We start from the raw sequence: 18004 nt of genomic DNA on the forward strand, positions 1-18004 counted from the left end.
CAACAAACCACTTAAATGATTTTTCAGTTAACAATGGTGAGGAAGCATGAGATTTGTGGTACATGTATCTGGTGCACACACCTACAGCCCTCAGAGAACATTGCATATTAGTCATTAAAAAAATACCTAGTTCTAGTTTTGTTACCTGATACCTATTAATACCCATGACTGGAATCAGAGGTACCTTTCCTTACCATCCCATCTCAGGTAAAGACTAGAGGGTTTTTATTTACTTGATATGCCTCACTTCCCACAGCTTCTTCCAATATTATGGACAAGCAGATCACTCTGCAATGATCTGTTTAGTGATGTGACTACTATAGCACAAACAGGAAAAGAATGGAGGACTATAGTAATTCTAATATACCAGGAAAGCATCCTGTAAAGGTCCAAAAGAGATGGAACAAGTATTAAGAACACCTCCAAAAAATTTGAAATTACCCCAGCATCAGAATGAGCCGATATCCATGTTCTGCTAAAGGGGAGAAAAACAGCCACTTATCCTTGACCAGAAACTGGTTTGGGTGGGAGGCTACTGTTGCTTTATAATGACATATACAACCTTAAATATCATACTGCTTACAGGAAAAGATGATGATTCACAGGAGTGGCCAGTTATAACAGGTTTAATGGTAAACTTCAAAAGACATCACATTTAGTTTTCATCACAAAATCTTCCTCCAGACCACTGACTTATTCAAAGCAAAAGGCTATCCAGAGCCAAAGAAAACTACAGCACATGGGTTTTGTGAACCATCGCTGAATGGAACCACCTGAACAGTGCTCTCTGATAAGCCAGCAAACACACACCACCAGGTGGTAACAAGACTGCTTATCCCATGGCCCCACCAAAGAAAAGAGGATTTTTAAACCTCAGGTTTCATATTTTAAACCTACTTTCTTATCTGTTTTTATCACTCATGTCATTTTACACAGATAAAATTAATTCATTCCAGGCTGACACTCCCAACAAAAGCATAGATGTTCTTCTGAAGTTCTGAACTCAGAATTCCTAGGTCAGATTCTTGAGGAAACCAATTCATATTCTCTTACAATAACATGAAGATTCATTTCTACAACCCTACAAACAGGGTAAGTGGCTAGGAGATTGAGAGAGGTACTCAAAACAAGCACATATATTCATGTGAAAGAACTCAGAAGGTTTTTCAGAAGACAGTATTTTCTATTGCCTTAATTACAAGAATTGTATTTTTTCTTTTAGAACATTCAATTCTTCTGTCAATTACTACCTTTGTGATTCAGTCCCAAACAGCAAAACTTAATTAAAACTTCATTTTCTTAAAATAAAACAAGGAACCCTTGCTAAACTGCTAATGAAAATTTTCTCTTCTCTCACTCACAAGGTAGTGATTGCTACCTTCTAGGAAAAATTTTCCAAGTTGGAGCAATAGAAAGAAGCACTGACTTTCAGCCATCTCCAAAAAGTGGAAGGCAAAAGACTGTTTAGGCACAAGGTACTAGCTTCAAAGGGCAAAGCAAATTTCACACCAACAGAACTTTTCTGTAGACTAACCTTGAGCAAGCCTCTGACTAGATCTTGAGTCTAATGCTCAAGTGTAGCTTGAATACAACCACAGCAAGACATCCAGATTGTGTTCCTGCTTGCAGAGTATCAGCTGAAACCTTACTACTGCATCTATAAATTTTGGTTTGGGGTGAAGACAAAACCAAGACCCACTATACAAAGGCAGTAGAAACAGGATGGAGAGAGGAAGGAAGGGGTGAACAGGCATTTCGAGAAACAGTACCTACAGAAAATCCAAATGTGTGTGGGTCTTGTGCATAAAGCTTGTGAGAATTACTCATTTGAATCGCAGGCAAATTACTTTAGTATATTATGAGACACTTCTGCTTGAAAACTATACACTCTTGTATCACACTGTGTAGAAATACGTACTTGCGTAGCACGATGTTTACAAAATATATATATGTGTATAAGAGCTTCTGTCCTTTCACGTTCTTTCTCTGTATGTGGTTATAGACTCTCAACAAAAAGGAAACAGAGGGCAATTCTAGCTTTGAAAGTGATGAATTAAGATTACACTGCTTAGTGTCCTTCACTACCTTTCTCTTTCAGCTTGTCTTCACCAAAACGAATACCACACAACAGGGCAGATAAATCTCAAGCTGTTCCCAATTCCTCTGGGACAACAAGGCACTCCATTTAGTTTCACACTGAGAACCTCAGAAGAACTGCAAGCAGAAACACCTGCTAAATATTCCAGTAGGTTAGCTTTAAGTATTGGTAAAGTTCTTAGACAGCCATAGCTATATCTCCCCACTTCTCAAGACTAGCCCTCCCTAACACTGGTAAAAAGACTGCACTACCGTTTGCTTAGAGGCGCACAGAAGTCACTGTGTTCCTGCTCCTGGAGGTTATATTCCCACCACAGAAGCTTCACAATTTGTTTGACAGTTGAAGATTTGGAAAAACTACAGCCAGCTTTGCATCTCCTCTTCGTACTTTTGGGGATCAATAAAAGGCTTGTCAATGGACCGGATCATCAGCTCACCACAGTACACACATTCAGCTGCCACAATATCATCAATGTCAGCTTTGATCTGTTCCCGGCTCTGCTGCCCCTTCCCCAAGCTAATGGTATCTGCATCCTTGGGACGATGGTGGCTCTTGGAGGGCTGGCTGGTAGCTGCCAGCTTCTTCTGAAGATCTTCAAGTTTTGCCTGTTTATAGGCAGGAAGGTTTGGGAAAACTGCTTGGAGGAGACAGTCATAGTGAAACATGTGACCACACAGGAAAAGGTAAAAAGGGCGGTTTAGAAGTGGAAAGTCACAAGCAGCACATTTTTCCTGAGGCTCCACAGAGCCATACTTGTTTCTCATTTCCTGGATGTCCTCTCGGATCCTCTTGGCACTCTGTGTGGCTTCCTCCATCTCCCTTTTCAGCTCCTCAATGTGCTTGTTGTAGTCCTCCAGGGAGTTACAGATTGCCTCCTTGAAATGGTCAATAGTGACAAAGTCTGGAAAGAATGGCAGGACATCTTCAATCTTCAGCAGAGCACAGCTGGAGAGGCAGGCCATTGCCTTCTTGACATCCTTCTCCTCTTGAACAACATGGCGAGCGATCTTCAACCACAGCTTCTTCCGGAGTTCCTCATCATCTTCAGGAAGATCTGCACAGGACTTGGCAAGATCAACATCCACCTAGAAGTTGGACAGACAAAGAAACAGAATTAAGCTTGCCTCTTTGTTTGTCCACCATTCAACTTCAAAGCCTGCTGTCCATTTTAAGAGGCATTTAGAAAACATCTACTGCTGTCTCATTCCCTAGGACTGCACTACTGGCCTGCTCCTTGCTTCCATGTCAAACGCCTCTCCTCCCCCCCAGTATTCCTCACTGAAGATTAGCTTGCTACCCAATAGAGAACAAAGGCCAGCACAGTAAGGACAAATTCATGTTATGGTATCTTTGCTGACTACACATTTCAGCAAAGACATAGCAATTCCAATAGGATAAAAATCCAACATCCCCCTGAAGATCAGACTAAGCTGACAAAGGCTTCTGTGATAATTACCAAAGCTAGGAATAGGAAGTAATTAGAATTCTTAACAATAGGAATACAAATCTTGCATAAATGCAGATATGTTAAAGGTATTTTATGTCAGAGACTGAGCTTGAGACAGACAGTACTTCCCCTCACACTTTCCGTGGCCCTGCCCTCAGTTATGGCTTGTCAGTCAGCTGCCTACTTGGAGCAGTTGTGACAGCACACAAGAATGTTAACAGAGCCAGGTCTTTCTTCCAAGCCTCAGCTGCACAGCTTTGATACCAGTGAGTCTGTCCAGCTCCTCTCCATGCTCTGCTGTTCAAGCTAACTTGAAGAAGCTACATTCCTGTGTATCACAGCATGCGCAGACACACACGTACCTGTAAGGCGAGATCCACAGCCTCCTCATATAATTCCATCACTTTGTAAATGTGGACACACGCTCGGTGGTGCCCGTGCTCTGCACACAAGCGCAGTGCATACTTCAGGTCGTAGTGGATCCTGTTGGGGTTGGTTCCTGCTTGCTCCAGGTATGACAGCAGCGAATCCGGCCGACACAAAGCGTAAAGAGACAACAGGTAGTTGTGAATGGCTTGCTGTGTTTCCTCCAGCTGGTAGACACAGAACTCCATGTATCTAATAGCTTCATTGATCTGCTGGGTGCTGGCACTCTGGCTGTAGTTAACAAGGGCTGGAATGAGGTTCCTGGCATCCAGTCTAGAGCCCATAGAAATCCAAGCATCAACTACCTTCTTGGGAATATGCTGGATGAGAACTGGAGAGAACTTGTAGAAGAGTTTCTCATCTCTGTGCCTAGACAGCACATTTAGAGCCTCATCGTACTCATCATGCTGGCAGTGGTGAGCTACTACACGCTCATAATCCTGCATGATGACTGCAAAGTAGACCATGTGCTCTGTGTCGCCATGGCTTGCCAACAGCTCATAAATAGATGCCCGATTATTAAAAAGACAGTCTTTGTTTTTAGGACTGCTCAAGAAAGTACGAAACTTCTCCCGTGTATCCAAATAGAGATTTCGCTGAGAGGGATCTCCTTGCAATATACCCAGCCAGTTCAGGTACAGCTCTGTCAACCATGTGGTCAGCAGAGTGGTCTGTGTCTTCTCCGAAGGCTTTAGGTTACTTAGCTTCTTAATTAGAAACTCCATCAGGGCCTCTTCTTGCTTGGCTTCAATGAACTTCAGAGCAATTTCCTCGAAGTAGTTCTGGGTCAGCGCGTAACACTTGGCACTGTCCAGATACCTCTTGTTTTGGAAGCAGTGCTCTGCCTCTTTTGCCAGCACGATGTCAAGACACTCTGGACGGTCCTTACAATACTCTTTTGCTAGATCAAATTTGTTCATATTCATATACATCTTCCACACATCTCTAGATTCCCGCTGGACATGGTAGCGGAACACTACTTTCTCAGTGTGGATCCATATCTGCTGGACTGTGGGATCTTTAATCATGCGTGTCAGCGAGCCAAACTTCTCCAGGAACAGATCTTGAAAAACAACTTGTCCATTCAGAGTGCAGACAGCCTTCACACGGTCAGGCAGCAGCAACAGGAAGTGGAACTGGGTAAGTACAATGGATATTGGCTTGTTCACAGTTACGTCAATATCAGGAGGATAAACCCAGACCCGTTCATCACTCAGAATTGAATCAGGACGACTATAATCCAATGTACCATATAAAACCCCATTTCCCATCATCCAGGCAAAGGAGCGCGGGCTGGAACGCAGTTTTGGAGTGTAAAAGGCAATCTCACTGAAACCCAAGTTGGCTGGAAACTCCCGAAAGCTGGGCAGATGGTCAGCATGCACAGCAAATATGGAGCTGAAGCCTTGCTGCTCTGTCCCTTCAGGCACTTTGCCAACAAACTGAAAGAGTCTCTTCCTAGTGGTGGCTATAATAAAAAATTTCCCTTCTATCCCTCGTTCAATTTCCAAGCAGCAGACTGGGGCAGGTCCAGATTCCTCTTCCAGAGTGTAGACCTGTCGGAAGTACTGGTCAGGGTTAGTGCTGAAGAGGCTTCCTTCGCTGACAGAGATTTCAGCCTCATAGATCTGCCCCTGGGATGTCCCCACCAGGATAGGTCCTGTGTTGGTTTCTGAACCAAGAAATTTGTTCCAGCCCACACTTTCAATCAAGTGTCCTTTCCAGCGGGAGAGTGCCCGCACTTTCTGAACACTTCTGTTCAGGTAGAGGCATTCGCTGGTGTTGAGAGCAATCAGGAGATGAGAGCCTGCCAACAGCAGAGGGGTTGTGGGAGGGAGAAGGAGAGAACAAATCAAGACTGTGCCTAAGCGAGCCAAATTCCTGAAGCTTCTAATCCTAACATTTGATAAATTCCAGTATCAACATACTTAATACAAGACTTTCCCAGGCATTCATGGGAATGTGGGGGATTTCCACGCTGGATCAGAACAGTAGTCCATATGTTGCAAAGTTAAGTAACTGGTACCAGATGCTTTACCAAGAAGGTATTCTGTTTCAATAAATGTTCTATGGATAAACAATTCCCAAAGTTCCCTCCTATCCCTGGCAGTTGGTGAGAGATATGAGCATCTCTTTCCAAACTTCTGTTTAGTTTCTTAGAATCAGCCTAGGCTACAGTGAACTGCAGATGTTTTTCAGACCTTTTTAAAAATTCTTATATAAACCATACAGCACAGTGACTGCAAACACTTCCTTTGATTGGTTTTAGCAGCCTTGCTCAGAATAGCCTAACTGCATCTGTTCATTTAGAGTTCGAAAATACAACACGTGCACAAGCCCTTGCGTTACTAATAGCAAAAGGGCAAACCAGGAGGCAGGGGCCCTGGGAAACAGAGTCTGGCCCATGGAAGACTGATCTGCTCTCCTTACATACAAAACAGCAAGATAACTCCTTCACCAGCACTTGTTCTGCTCTGTCCACTGTCTGTAAATATCCATGATCCACTGCCTCACCTGTGTGGTCCAAAAACATCTTGTAGACTTTGGCTTCATCTTTGCGTCCCAGCTCTACCTGATTAGGTTCATCTGGTTTCCCAAGATCAATCCTGCAAAGAGAAACTATGAAAGCATGCTGCCAACAAAAGTTCACATACGTGTAGCTCCTCATCTGTTTTCTACATCGGGCTCATGGCATTTTATCCAGTTTGCAAATATAAGTTCTCTAACGACTTAAGGGAAAAAAAAAGGCAGAGGAAAAACAAGCAATAAGTTCAGGATTCTGGCAGCATTACCTGAGAAGGGTGTCTTTCCCAAGGCTCATACAGAGCTGGTTAGAGGAGACTACTAAGCTGTTAATTTTCTCTGGAGGAGCAAAATCAATCCTCTGCTTGTTAAATATTGGTGTTTCCTTCTCCAGTCGTGCACTGACATATCCTGGAGAAAGAACGTGAACACTTAGAAACTAAACAAGACAAAACCCCACAACAACAACCCCACACTACATCAAAATCCAGCCTAGAAGACTAAAAGGATCATTTCCTGCTCCAAGTTTTACTGAAAAGGAAGTGTGTTCCATGGAGCGTGAACACGGAGAGCAGCACTCACATAGATATGTGTAACAGGGAAGAAAAGTATTAATATAGTTTTAATATTAATTCATATTAATCTGTCTTGTCCCAAAACTGCAAACTTGTCGTAAATATTAATTTGAAAACACATAGAATTGCAGGGAATGCCACAAAACGTCACAAAAACTGCATAAAAAGCTGAAAATTAGAGTAGAATCACAAAGTAATTTGTTTTCCTTGGTTGACAGCTTATTTGTTCAAGACAAGAAAGAATGGCTGATATTACACAAGACACAAAGAAGGCTCTGGTTGGACACCACCATACAAGCTACCCAAGAGACCACTGCAGTGTTAATTGAAATCTATTTCTCTCTTGTTCCATGTTGGAACTGAATGAGCTATCATACTTTACATCCAACACACACAAGCTAAAGCTATTTTTTTAAAGCCACGTTGGTTTTTTCTGTATCCACATAGCAGACTTCATCATAGAGAGAAGTCTGATGGGTGAGTTGCTGCAGAGAACACAGCTGGAGGTCACAGTGAAGCTTTTACCATAGCCCCATTTCACCAATCGTAACACTATCCTAATTGCAACTTTTCAGTTGCTGTTGGAAGGCATGCAAACTACCTATTAGAGCCAAAGCAATAACTAGGACATGGTGATTGCTGAATCAATGCTCCAATCTTGGCATAAGTTGCTTCCTCAGCCAAAACCCTTTCAGACTGGTTTACCATTTCATAGCAAGTCCCAAGATGGAGCCAGACTAACCTAATCCTCTGATCTTTTCAAAAACTATGCCTGAATTCGAAGAAATGCCCAATGAAGTTAAGGCTAGAGTTAAAAAGTTTGACAAGACAAAGACACCTTACAGAACCCATGCTGCATTTTAAGCCCAAGCAAGCAAACCTGACAAATGAAAGAACTGAAAATGGCCATGTAGACAACCAGAGGAAGTAAGTTAACGTGACTAATTAAGTATTCAGTCTGTCTGTTTCACCCCAACCAGCTTGGGAAACGTGGCACACACAGCGAGGCATGCTGAAGAATTACTCAGGAAGGACATCTAGGTGGGAAAGGCAGAGAATGAAGAAAGTCTTACTTAAAGGTAGCGACATACTTCTGGAGAAGTGTTTAAGTAAATAAATAAATAAAAACTTAGAAATATAATGCTTTATAAACCTCTTATGATCTTCAGTGTAGCTAGACAAAGCATAAGATGCAGTTCTAACTCATTACTTTGACTATGAAAAAGGCAAGAAGCCCAGCCATAAGCAAGAGGTCAACAAACAAACTTTTAAGACCAGTGAATCTGTAACACACATGGCAGCACAGAAAAGCAGCACAACAGATTTAGTTTTCATTGCAGATGGGTAGACCTCTGCACAAGCAAACATGGGAGTTGAAGAGACCATGCCATTGTATTCCTAAATAAGGAGGTCATTCTTTATGGCCTTCTTATGATGAAGCAAAAAACTACAAAAGAGCTCAGATAAGCCAGTGAACTGAAAAATAAGAAGACATTCATATAAAACCAAACCCAAATGATGTTACTCATTAGCAAAATCCTGGAACTCATGTGCATCCACCAACAGACCTTATCACAAAGTGTCATCCATATCTGTCCCAGGACACAAGTTTTCCCAGTGACTCAATTTCCCATACGCACAAAATCTTACATAAAGCTCTGCTGAAGGAAACCGCAGAGGATCTCAATCTGGCCACACTACCTCAAGCTCAAAAGCAAGACAGACAGATACATTGTTAGATTAACCCATCTGCTTTGCTCCACGTGCAAGTGAAGGATCTCTAAAGCAAGCAGATCTATGCAGCAGTCACCCTGGACAAAAAGATGGAAACCAAAAATATCTATAGCAAGTTAAGGCCATCTATGGCCAAAGCAGCTAACTAGGAAGTATAAACTTAGAGAAAAAAGAAGCACGGAACTGTATCTCAGAGGGAACACATTACTTCCCTGCTAATGAGCATGGGCCTGACACTCTCTAGACTGGGACTAACAGCACCACTTTGAAACACACTCGATACCCATAATATTTTCCAGTTTGTCCTCAAAAACTCTAATTTCAGCCATACTGGTGTTGAAAAAGACAGTGTAGTAATGGAAAGTAGCTTGCTACCAGTAGACAAATCCTTTAATTGTCTATTCCACCAATGCTTTCTCCATGCCTCTACCTCACCTCTAGACCAGCTGCAGGATCCTTAAATTACACTTTACCCAGAAGAAAGATGCAGGAACAGACAAAGCAACCATAACCTGAGTAGGCAGCCTTTTGCTGAGCACGTGTTTTTTTCTTACACATTGATCCACACCTTAAATGCTACCCATTTATGCAAGTGTGCATTCCTTTATTTCCAGTTAAGCAGAACTGATGCTCTTCTTTTTAGATCAGGGAGCTGCAATGCCACAGTTTAAATTTGCTGGTATGAACTGCAGTTCAAAACATGTACACAGAGCTCCCAAGGTGTAGATACACATGATATCACAGCTAACCAATAAATATGTATTCTTATATATCTATATAAAAGGGAAGGATTACTCTGAAAAACCCATGTATTATCAGATCATCAAGTCACATTCATCAGGTAATCTCGAATTTTTTTCAGACTGTCACCTGACAAAGCAAGGCTGACTCAGCAAGGAAACCTAAACGCAGGAAGGAAAGGGGAACAAATAGCACCTATACAGAGGCAGGGGTTTAGAGTTAAGGAGAAGCTGTTTATGGTTTAATTCAGTCATAATTCAAGCCAAACTATTGGATTTCAACATTCTAGACTCTTTAGGCCTGTATCCATTACATTCATAACACCCATAGGATCATCACCACTAACCCATGAGAATTTTAACTATTGTCCCTAATAGGAGGATGAGCTTCCTTAATATACAGTTCTCTGTACAAAGGAGATGTATGTTTTATAACATTCATTCCTTTCAGTCAGTCTCCTCCCTCATCTGTCCCCAGTGTCCCTCTTCTGTTCACACAAGATTCTACTGCAGCATTTCCCACCTGATTTCTGGGCAAACCTGCATATTTCCTCAGACCTTTTCATCTGTCCCCAGTGTCCCTCTTCTGTTCACACAAGATTCTACTGCAGCATTTCCCACCTGATTTCTGGGCAAACCTGCATATTTCCTCAGACCTTTTCATCTGTCCAAGGATCTAAGATCACTAGTATGGTCAAGTCTAGTGGGTCAAAGTAGGCTTTTCAAAGCTGGAGCTACAGTACTTGAAGTTCACAACGCAGCAGGACTTTAGGTTGGATACAGAGTCACTGCTTGTTTATCTACAACTTTGAGAAACAGTACCTGCAGTTTAAAAAGCGCAGGGAACAACTCACTGAAACTGAGGAATAAGTTTCAACAGCCTCCAAAATTTCAAACCTAACCTTAAGGACTGCCTTCAGGAAGTTAATTATTGTATCTTTCTACAAAATAAATTTACTTAAACTTCAGATTGCCCACAACTTTTACCAACCCAAGTTTTATTAAAAATTGCCAGTGTGGTCTGATTTAAGAATAATTGAAATCCTGATTAAGCCATGCCTTTGCAATTAAGCAGTTTCCCAAACTTCCTCTGCCAATATCAACTGTCAGCAAACACGCAGATTTCTCAAGACAGCCATGACTGGAGACCGTGTTGCAGCAGTCAAGAAGAAAAGCTGAGTCCTTGAAAATTTATTTTCAGTGACATGACTTGTCCCAACACTGCTCTGCACACCACCTATTTCAGGCCACTTATTCTTTACCTAACATTACACAACAAAGTAACCATGCATGTCAAAACAAACAAGGGGAACATACCTACTTCAGTACCTAGACTCAGAGTAATTCTGTCAGTGTATTTATCGTCCATAATACACATAGCATGACAGAATTTATCAATTCTTATCACATACATTAATCTCACAACCTGGTTTCTCCAAAGATTACAGGTGGCTAACACTATACAAGGAAAAAACTTGAAAGAATGTGTCCTTGTTTTTCCAAACTTGTAACTCAAAACCACCAACTCCGCATAGTGGCTGCTACTACCATAACAATACCAGGTAGAGTAGAATTCTCTCATGACCTACATTTCCCTGCCACACTCAATAAAATATTGAGAGGTAGCATCTCGTAGGAAATGGTTATTGAACCTAATAAAGCTTGAATTTATAATGGAATAAATTTCTCTGACATGAAAGAAAAAACAGACTGGCCATCATACCATTACTTTACACTGATGGGACAACTCCCTGAACAGCACAGTAAACCAAAGCTGCACATCCCTTGACAGAAAAGCGTAGCAGTGATACAGAGTGCTTTGTTTGTCACCTTGCCATCCTGTAGTCAGCCTAAGGGAACCACTCTAGAGAAACGAAGTCTTTGGTAAACTGCGCCTGGGTTAGGAAACGAACTCCGTGCAGGAACAGCTGTGCACACATCCATAACACTGTAAAGCATGGCTTCCTCAGAGAGGAGCAGAAAAAGGAAGCAAAGTGACCCGCTCCCACAGCTCCGAGGTGTGGTTGGTTATAACCTGTGACCACACAGGCACATGCGACTGCACGCACCCGCGCTGGCTCCGGGCAGCACCTCAGGGCCAGCGCCTCCCACACATCGGCAGCACCGCAGCTTCGCTGGGCTGACCGGCATCGCCACTCTGCTTCGCCAGCAATCAGGTGCTCCCTGTCTCTGAACACTTCCCACAGCAAGCCGTGGAAAAAAACAAGCCGCAGCCGAATGCTTTGCCACACACACACAGCGACAACACCTCTTCCAGGCAGCACAGCCTGGCATGCCCCGCTCCCCACCCGGAGCTGCCGCCTCGCCTCCCCCTCTGAGCAGGAACGGCGCACAGGGGCGGCCCCGGCGCACACGTACCGGAGTGCGGGATGCCCACGCTGGCGCGGCTCTGCTGCACGGACACGGAGCGGTGCAGGGAGTCCTCGTACTCGTCCAGGATGGACGCCATGGCCCAGCGCGGCCCGAGCGCGGCGCGCTCAGCTGACCCGCGTCACGCGCGCATGCGCCGGCGGGGCAGGGCCGGCGGGCGGGGCCGCTCCCGCCTGGCAATGGCGCTGGCGGTGGGGCCGCGGGGGCCGCTCCCGCCTGGCAATGGCGCTGGCGGTGGGGCCGCGGGGCCGCTCCCGCCTGGCAATGGCGCTGGCGGTGGGGCTGTGGGCCGCGGGGCCGCTCCCGCCTGGCAATGGCGCTGGCGGTGGGGCTGTGGGGCCGCGGGGCCGCTCCCGCCTGGCAATGGCGCTGGCGGTGGGGCCGCGGGGCCGCTCCCGCCTGGCAATGGCGCTGGCGGTGGGGCTGTGGGGCCGCGGGGCCGCTCCCGCCTGGCAGTGGCGCTGGCCGTGGGGCCGCGGGGCCGCTCCCGCCTGGCAGTGGCGCTGGCCGTGGGCCGCGTCCGCCGCCCTCCCGTCCCCGATGCTCCCCAGAGATGGCAAATCCGTCTGTGCCCTTGCTGCCAGGCCTTGCGGTCCGCGCAGTGCCCGCGGCTTCTGCTCACTGGCCGCCGATACCAAGAGGCTTACGTTGAAATAAGAAAGGGCCCACTCGAATAAAGAAAGCCAGCATTTGTGTATGCCAATAATAACCAGGAGTTCCTCTAGGCGGGTTGTACGCTCTGGTTTTGTTGCAGAATATAACATGATAGAACCATGCCAAACATCAAAACTTGTATTTGCCACCAAAGAAGGCTAAAAAGAGGTGGGGTACCATCCCACAGGACCATTAGAGACCTCTTCCCTAATACATCAGCATGTGTAATAAAACCTACAAAATTAATTAGCATATGTACAAGGCTTCTTGGAAATAAGTGTAAACTTCTTGGAATGTAAATACATATTCATATAATAAATTTTAAATAAGTAACAGAAGTGTGAATCTTGGTGCGCATGGTAGGCAGAGAGACACCCCCACCCCCATCTACCTGGCACTGTAACGAAGTAGTGTCAGCTTTCTAAAGTGTAACTCCAGTTTGAAAGTTTTCTTTCCCAGTTTTTAGTGACACAGTCCTGTTGTGCGCAGCTACAAGTGCGAAAAATCACCTCATTAACGCAGCAGTGTGCCCTACTAGAATGAGTGCTGATTGCCATAGAAATTCTACTGACTGCAACTAGGAATTGTCTGGTTTAAAACACTCTGTAAAAACTCCTGTATTGTGGCTCTTTTGGCATTGGGTGACAAAATCTTGGCTTTATCACTAGAATGATCATTGTGGCACAGCATAAGGGAATCCAGCACAAGGCTGTCCTTGAACTGTGCTAGACTTGCTCTGCAAGTTTATCCCAGATTTTTGTGATGGACCCAGCTTCTGTATGACTAAATAGTATTTCTAACCTGGAGTTTTCTTTTGTTCTGGTGTGCCAACAATTGTTATTTACAATTTTAGCCTCTAGCTTAAACTAGGAGAATTTATAACAATGACATTAACAAAAAGACTAGTCTCTTACACAACCCTTCGGGTTTCATTCTACATAAAATTAATAGAGATGTACATGTATGCTGTACACTGTACTGTGACTATACTATGTACAGCATATTAATCTTCACTTTCTGGAAGCAATGGAGAAATGTCTCACAGGGTACAGGACAGTTTGCAACACAGAGGGATCCACTACAAGACACAAGAGGTCTTCCCAAACTTAGTTTGCACATCAGGTGGCAGTGAGGCTCCACCCGCAGCCATAGCATGTGGTTGGCTTCTCACAAAGCTACACCTCCTTTTTCTCTGCCCTTTTACTGGGCACCGCACCCTCATAAACTAGGGCTGTGGTCTGCATCACTCAGCCTCAGGCCTTCTCCCCAGTGCTGAGCCAGACATGCAGGTCCCACACTAGCTGGGTTCCTGGAGGCTCCCATGGCACGCCTCCACAGGGTCACCTCTGCCTGCTTTGCTAAAAACAGAACATAGCTTTTGCTGACTTAGCCTGCCTGCAAGCAGTAGTCCCAGCCTCTGCTGTTTACCGTCTTTATGTGGCAGGTCTGAGCCAAAATAACAAAACCACATTCTTTTGCTGTCTAATCATCCTGATCTTCATAAGCAGCAACTGTTCTCTTTCAGCATCTCGAAAGGCACAAACAGATTACATTAGGTTTAGGGTAATGAGGTAGGAAGGGACTTCTTGGACTATCAGATGCCTTCTCCCACGCTTGTAGATACCACATCATATAGTCCTTTCTCTATTCCTGTCAAGCTCTGTCTGATAATGTGGGTATTTTTTCCCTTGACTGCCCTAGCTCATACCTGTTCCAAACACTCTCATGATTTCAAGCTCTGATTTCCAGTCTAACATAAGCCGTGGCTAGTCTGAATCCTTTTGTTCTTGTTCAAACACTGTCCTTTAGTGTACAGGACATTTTAGAGCTTTCATTTCCTCTGCAAAAATTGTCACCAATCATAGCCTTCATTCAGATGTACCAAATCCAGGATTTATCAAACCAAGAAGTTCTTGACTTCTCTTAAAAAGAGGAGATAATTAGTTCCTTGGAGCATCCTACAATTCTCTATGTTGGTCACAGATTCAGCTTGTGTTTATGTCACAGGGGTGAGCATAGTCTGACGCCTCATTTGAGATGAGGTCTCCTCCTGTTGTCTTCAACAGCGATGCTTCTGCTTTTTCTCTTTTTAATCATATATTTAGCAGTAGAATACTGAAGGGTTATTTGGTAAGGGGGAAATAAACTGTCTTGAAATCTATCTGGATATTAGCCTAAATTGAAATTTGTGCACAAGTTTCTCAGCATCCAGCTCTGTGGTCTGTTTCCACTCAAAGCCTAGATCAGGCCATGTCTTGTAAGCTGTTTTTCCTTGGTCAGGTCTAGAAATGGAAGAGATTTCTGTTCTCATTCTGGCAGATATTATTGCCTGTTAGGGCTGATACCTCATGAGAAACCTGTGTCTGATTTTAATGTGGTTAAATTGGAAGCCAGATTTTCCCCTTATTTGGAAATAAAACATCAGCCGAAAGCTAACCCAAGCCCACAAGCCTGTTCCATCCATCTGCAGTATCAGATGCTGTGATTATTTAATTTACAAACATGTGCAATAATTATACCCCAGTGCTACAGTCAAAGATTTGGTATTCTGAAAAGAAGGGAAGAGCAAGGGTTGCAGAAGGAAGATTTATCAGCTCTTTGATTCACCAGGAATGTGTGGAGAATCAGATGATTACATTTTGTGTGTAGCAGTGGTGTAAGTCTATAAGAGGTACTCGTGCAAGAGAATTTAGGAGATTTTGGCAACATGTTTGGATTGGAAACCTAAATCCTTGTCTTGCTTTGGTGTGGCTTTGGTCACAGTTGCAGCAATTTGCAGTAATTTTGACTTAAACAGTTAACATTTTCTCCAAGCTGTGGACACAGCTATCAACATCTAGGTATTGCATGGCATGTTATTCTCTTCAGATGCCTAGAGGAACAGGTAATTCTAGATAATGACATTGACAAACATATAATGTGTCCAAGGTCCAGACTCCCAGAAGATTAACCCTGTCTAAATCTGGTCTTCCTCAACGCTGTGTCATTGCTGGCTGCCCTGTCCAGCCCCCACTTGGCGCACAGCAGTGCATATATGACTGCAGAGTGAGACAGTTCATTGCCCTGCAGCAGATGACTCTGTGATCCATGATCTAAACATGAATGCAGGTGCAGAGGAGAGGGCAGGAAGATGTGGCTGTGGAAAGAAGTACAGGCAGAACCTGGTGACACAATTAAAATCTGAATTAAACCCTGGACTTCCTCACAGATTTCCACTACAGACGATACTGATCATCACTCCAGCTCACTGTATATAGAATATTCCTTCACAGTGATCAGCATAAAAAATACCCTGTATTCTTAAAAGCCATAGGCAAATAGGGGTAACTCCCTAAATGGAACAGTCTCCATAAGATACCAACAAAGGTGTAATATACTTCCAGGCTATGAGGCACCCCTGTACTTGCTTTGAGGAGAGTGCTGCAGATACCTGTGTCCCCCACCCAATCAAGAGACCTTCTCCCAAAGTGAAGAGACAGTGTTTCTGAGTGACCTCTTGAATGCTATGTACAGATTAAATGCAGTAAAAAAAATTACAGTGACTGTGTATCCTGGGTATCTCAGTTACCCATGAGAACCTGAACTGGAACCTACACGGGGAGCCATACAACATTATAATTTACCCTGGAAGAGATCAAAGCTCAAAGTCTTGCAGAGCCCACCTCCTAACCATTAACCAACCTCGCAAGGTCTTCAAACCCATTGTCAGAAGCAGACTTCCTGCAGACCAGTAAACACAGGGTGGAACTGTATTATGCTCGAACAACAATTGCAGACCTGCAGACCATGGTTCCCCTGACACTTTAAGAAGTTTTCCCACAAGTGAACTACCAGTGTCTGTTGATGCTACATGTGCATTCCTGAGCAGGCTGCCCTTTGTAAACCCACTGAGTGCCCCCATGGAAACCCTACAGGCGTAACCCATCTGTCCTAGAATGCACAAAAACCACCACAGGACAGGTGATTTTACAGTGAGATAACCTTTTTCCCATCACCAGCACCCTGTGGCTAATCCCTCAGTTTGGATCCTCAAGGAAGATCCATAAATGATAAGCTCAAGAATTGAAACTGATAACTTGCCAGAGACAGTGATCTTACAGCGTTTTATGGTTTTCCGATCCCTCTTCAACCCAGCCCTTCACTGTTTGGTGTTAACTGCCTGCCTTTCCTTGTTTCACAGGGGGGATATGAACTTTATCACCTTTCTCTTGCTAATTCCCTCACCCATTCCTGTTAAAAGTTAGCTCCTCTTTTTTCGTAAAGTGTCTGATTGAGTGACATAATTAAATTAAGCTCAGACCATTGTCTTCCAACCTGTCTTCAGTCTGAAATTTGCTGTTTTTCTTTCAGATTTAAAGAGTCTTTGAGTGCCTTAAACTTTGCCTGTTCTTTCACATCTATCAGTTGATGTATTAAAAGATGTACTTTCTCCAGCAGATGGCAACACACTTCTAAATTATTCATAGAATGTCTGAGAGGTAGGACTACTTCCTAAGCAAGTCAGATAGGAGATGAAGTCGAGTTTGAGAAAGGGGCTTAGTACAATACAGCGCTTGTCTTCCTTTGGAACTTGTAAGAAAAACTTGTAAAAAAAATTAAGCTGGTGGCACTGTTATTTTATTTAAACTTATTATTCTCTAATCTGAAAATGTAGTATAATATTGTTGTTGTGGCAGTTTGCCTCCACATTTAACAAGAGTAACAGTGAACAGATGAACCAGAATATCTCTGTGCATCTCCCATGGCATTGCTTTTATTTCCAAAGAGCAGTGAAGTAGTTCAGAGGTCAGGATAGTGGGAGCTGTATCCTAACATTGTTTCTCTCTCTTTTTTTTTTTTTCTTCCCAAAGACATTCCAAAACCACACGTCTCCAGTTCACACCAGAAGTATCCACTAGCTGCTACAGAATAGTGAAGCATTTTTATTGCTGTAGACTCAGAAACTATGGAGTTCCTACCAATCAAAATCTTTATATAGGAAAGTAAGTACTAGAATCTTTCTTCCTTGGATTTCTCCTGTCATAATATTTCTGTGAATGGGCACAGCCCGATGTTTCACTGGCTTTGTGTTGTGTCTGTTTCTGACTCTGCGAAGTTGATAAAAAATGATACAAAGAAGCGTTTGACATCACTTCCTGCAGGTTGCAGTGACTAGACGAGGCACACCACACGGGAAAACCAGACTCGGGCTCTTGTCTTCACCCTTTTGTCTGTCACTCCTTTTAAGTGGTAATTATAGTTAAGCTTGATTTTTCCCAGGGAGGATGCACACTCAGGTGCATGACAAACACTAGGTGACTCAGAACTGGTTGTGTCATTGCTTGCAATTACGAATTCGACCAGCCGGGCAGCGGCTGTACCTCGATTTCTTCAGAGTGTCTCTTGAAATCACGGGATCCAGTTTGCTCTGGCACCT

General features: G+C 43.8%; 1 protein-coding gene across 1 annotated transcript; it reads right to left on the reverse strand.

The window, feature by feature from the left end:
• Positions 1-608: 608 nt before the first annotated feature.
• On the reverse strand, positions 609-12064 carry VPS18 (VPS18 core subunit of CORVET and HOPS complexes). The gene is made up of 5 exons (XM_039552466.1): positions 11923-12064; positions 6764-6905; positions 6486-6577; positions 3908-5778; positions 609-3183 (listed from the first exon to the last, which is right to left on the reverse strand). The coding sequence occupies exons 1-5, from the start codon at positions 12011-12013 to the stop codon at positions 2455-2457; spliced, it is 2925 nt and encodes a 974-aa protein (XP_039408400.1). The 5' UTR covers positions 12014-12064; the 3' UTR covers positions 609-2454.
• Positions 12065-18004: the final 5940 nt, after the last annotated feature.

Source organism: Corvus cornix, chromosome 5 (assembly GCF_000738735.6).
Source record: "Corvus cornix cornix isolate S_Up_H32 chromosome 5, ASM73873v5, whole genome shotgun sequence".
NCBI lineage: Eukaryota > Metazoa > Chordata > Aves > Passeriformes > Corvidae > Corvus > Corvus cornix.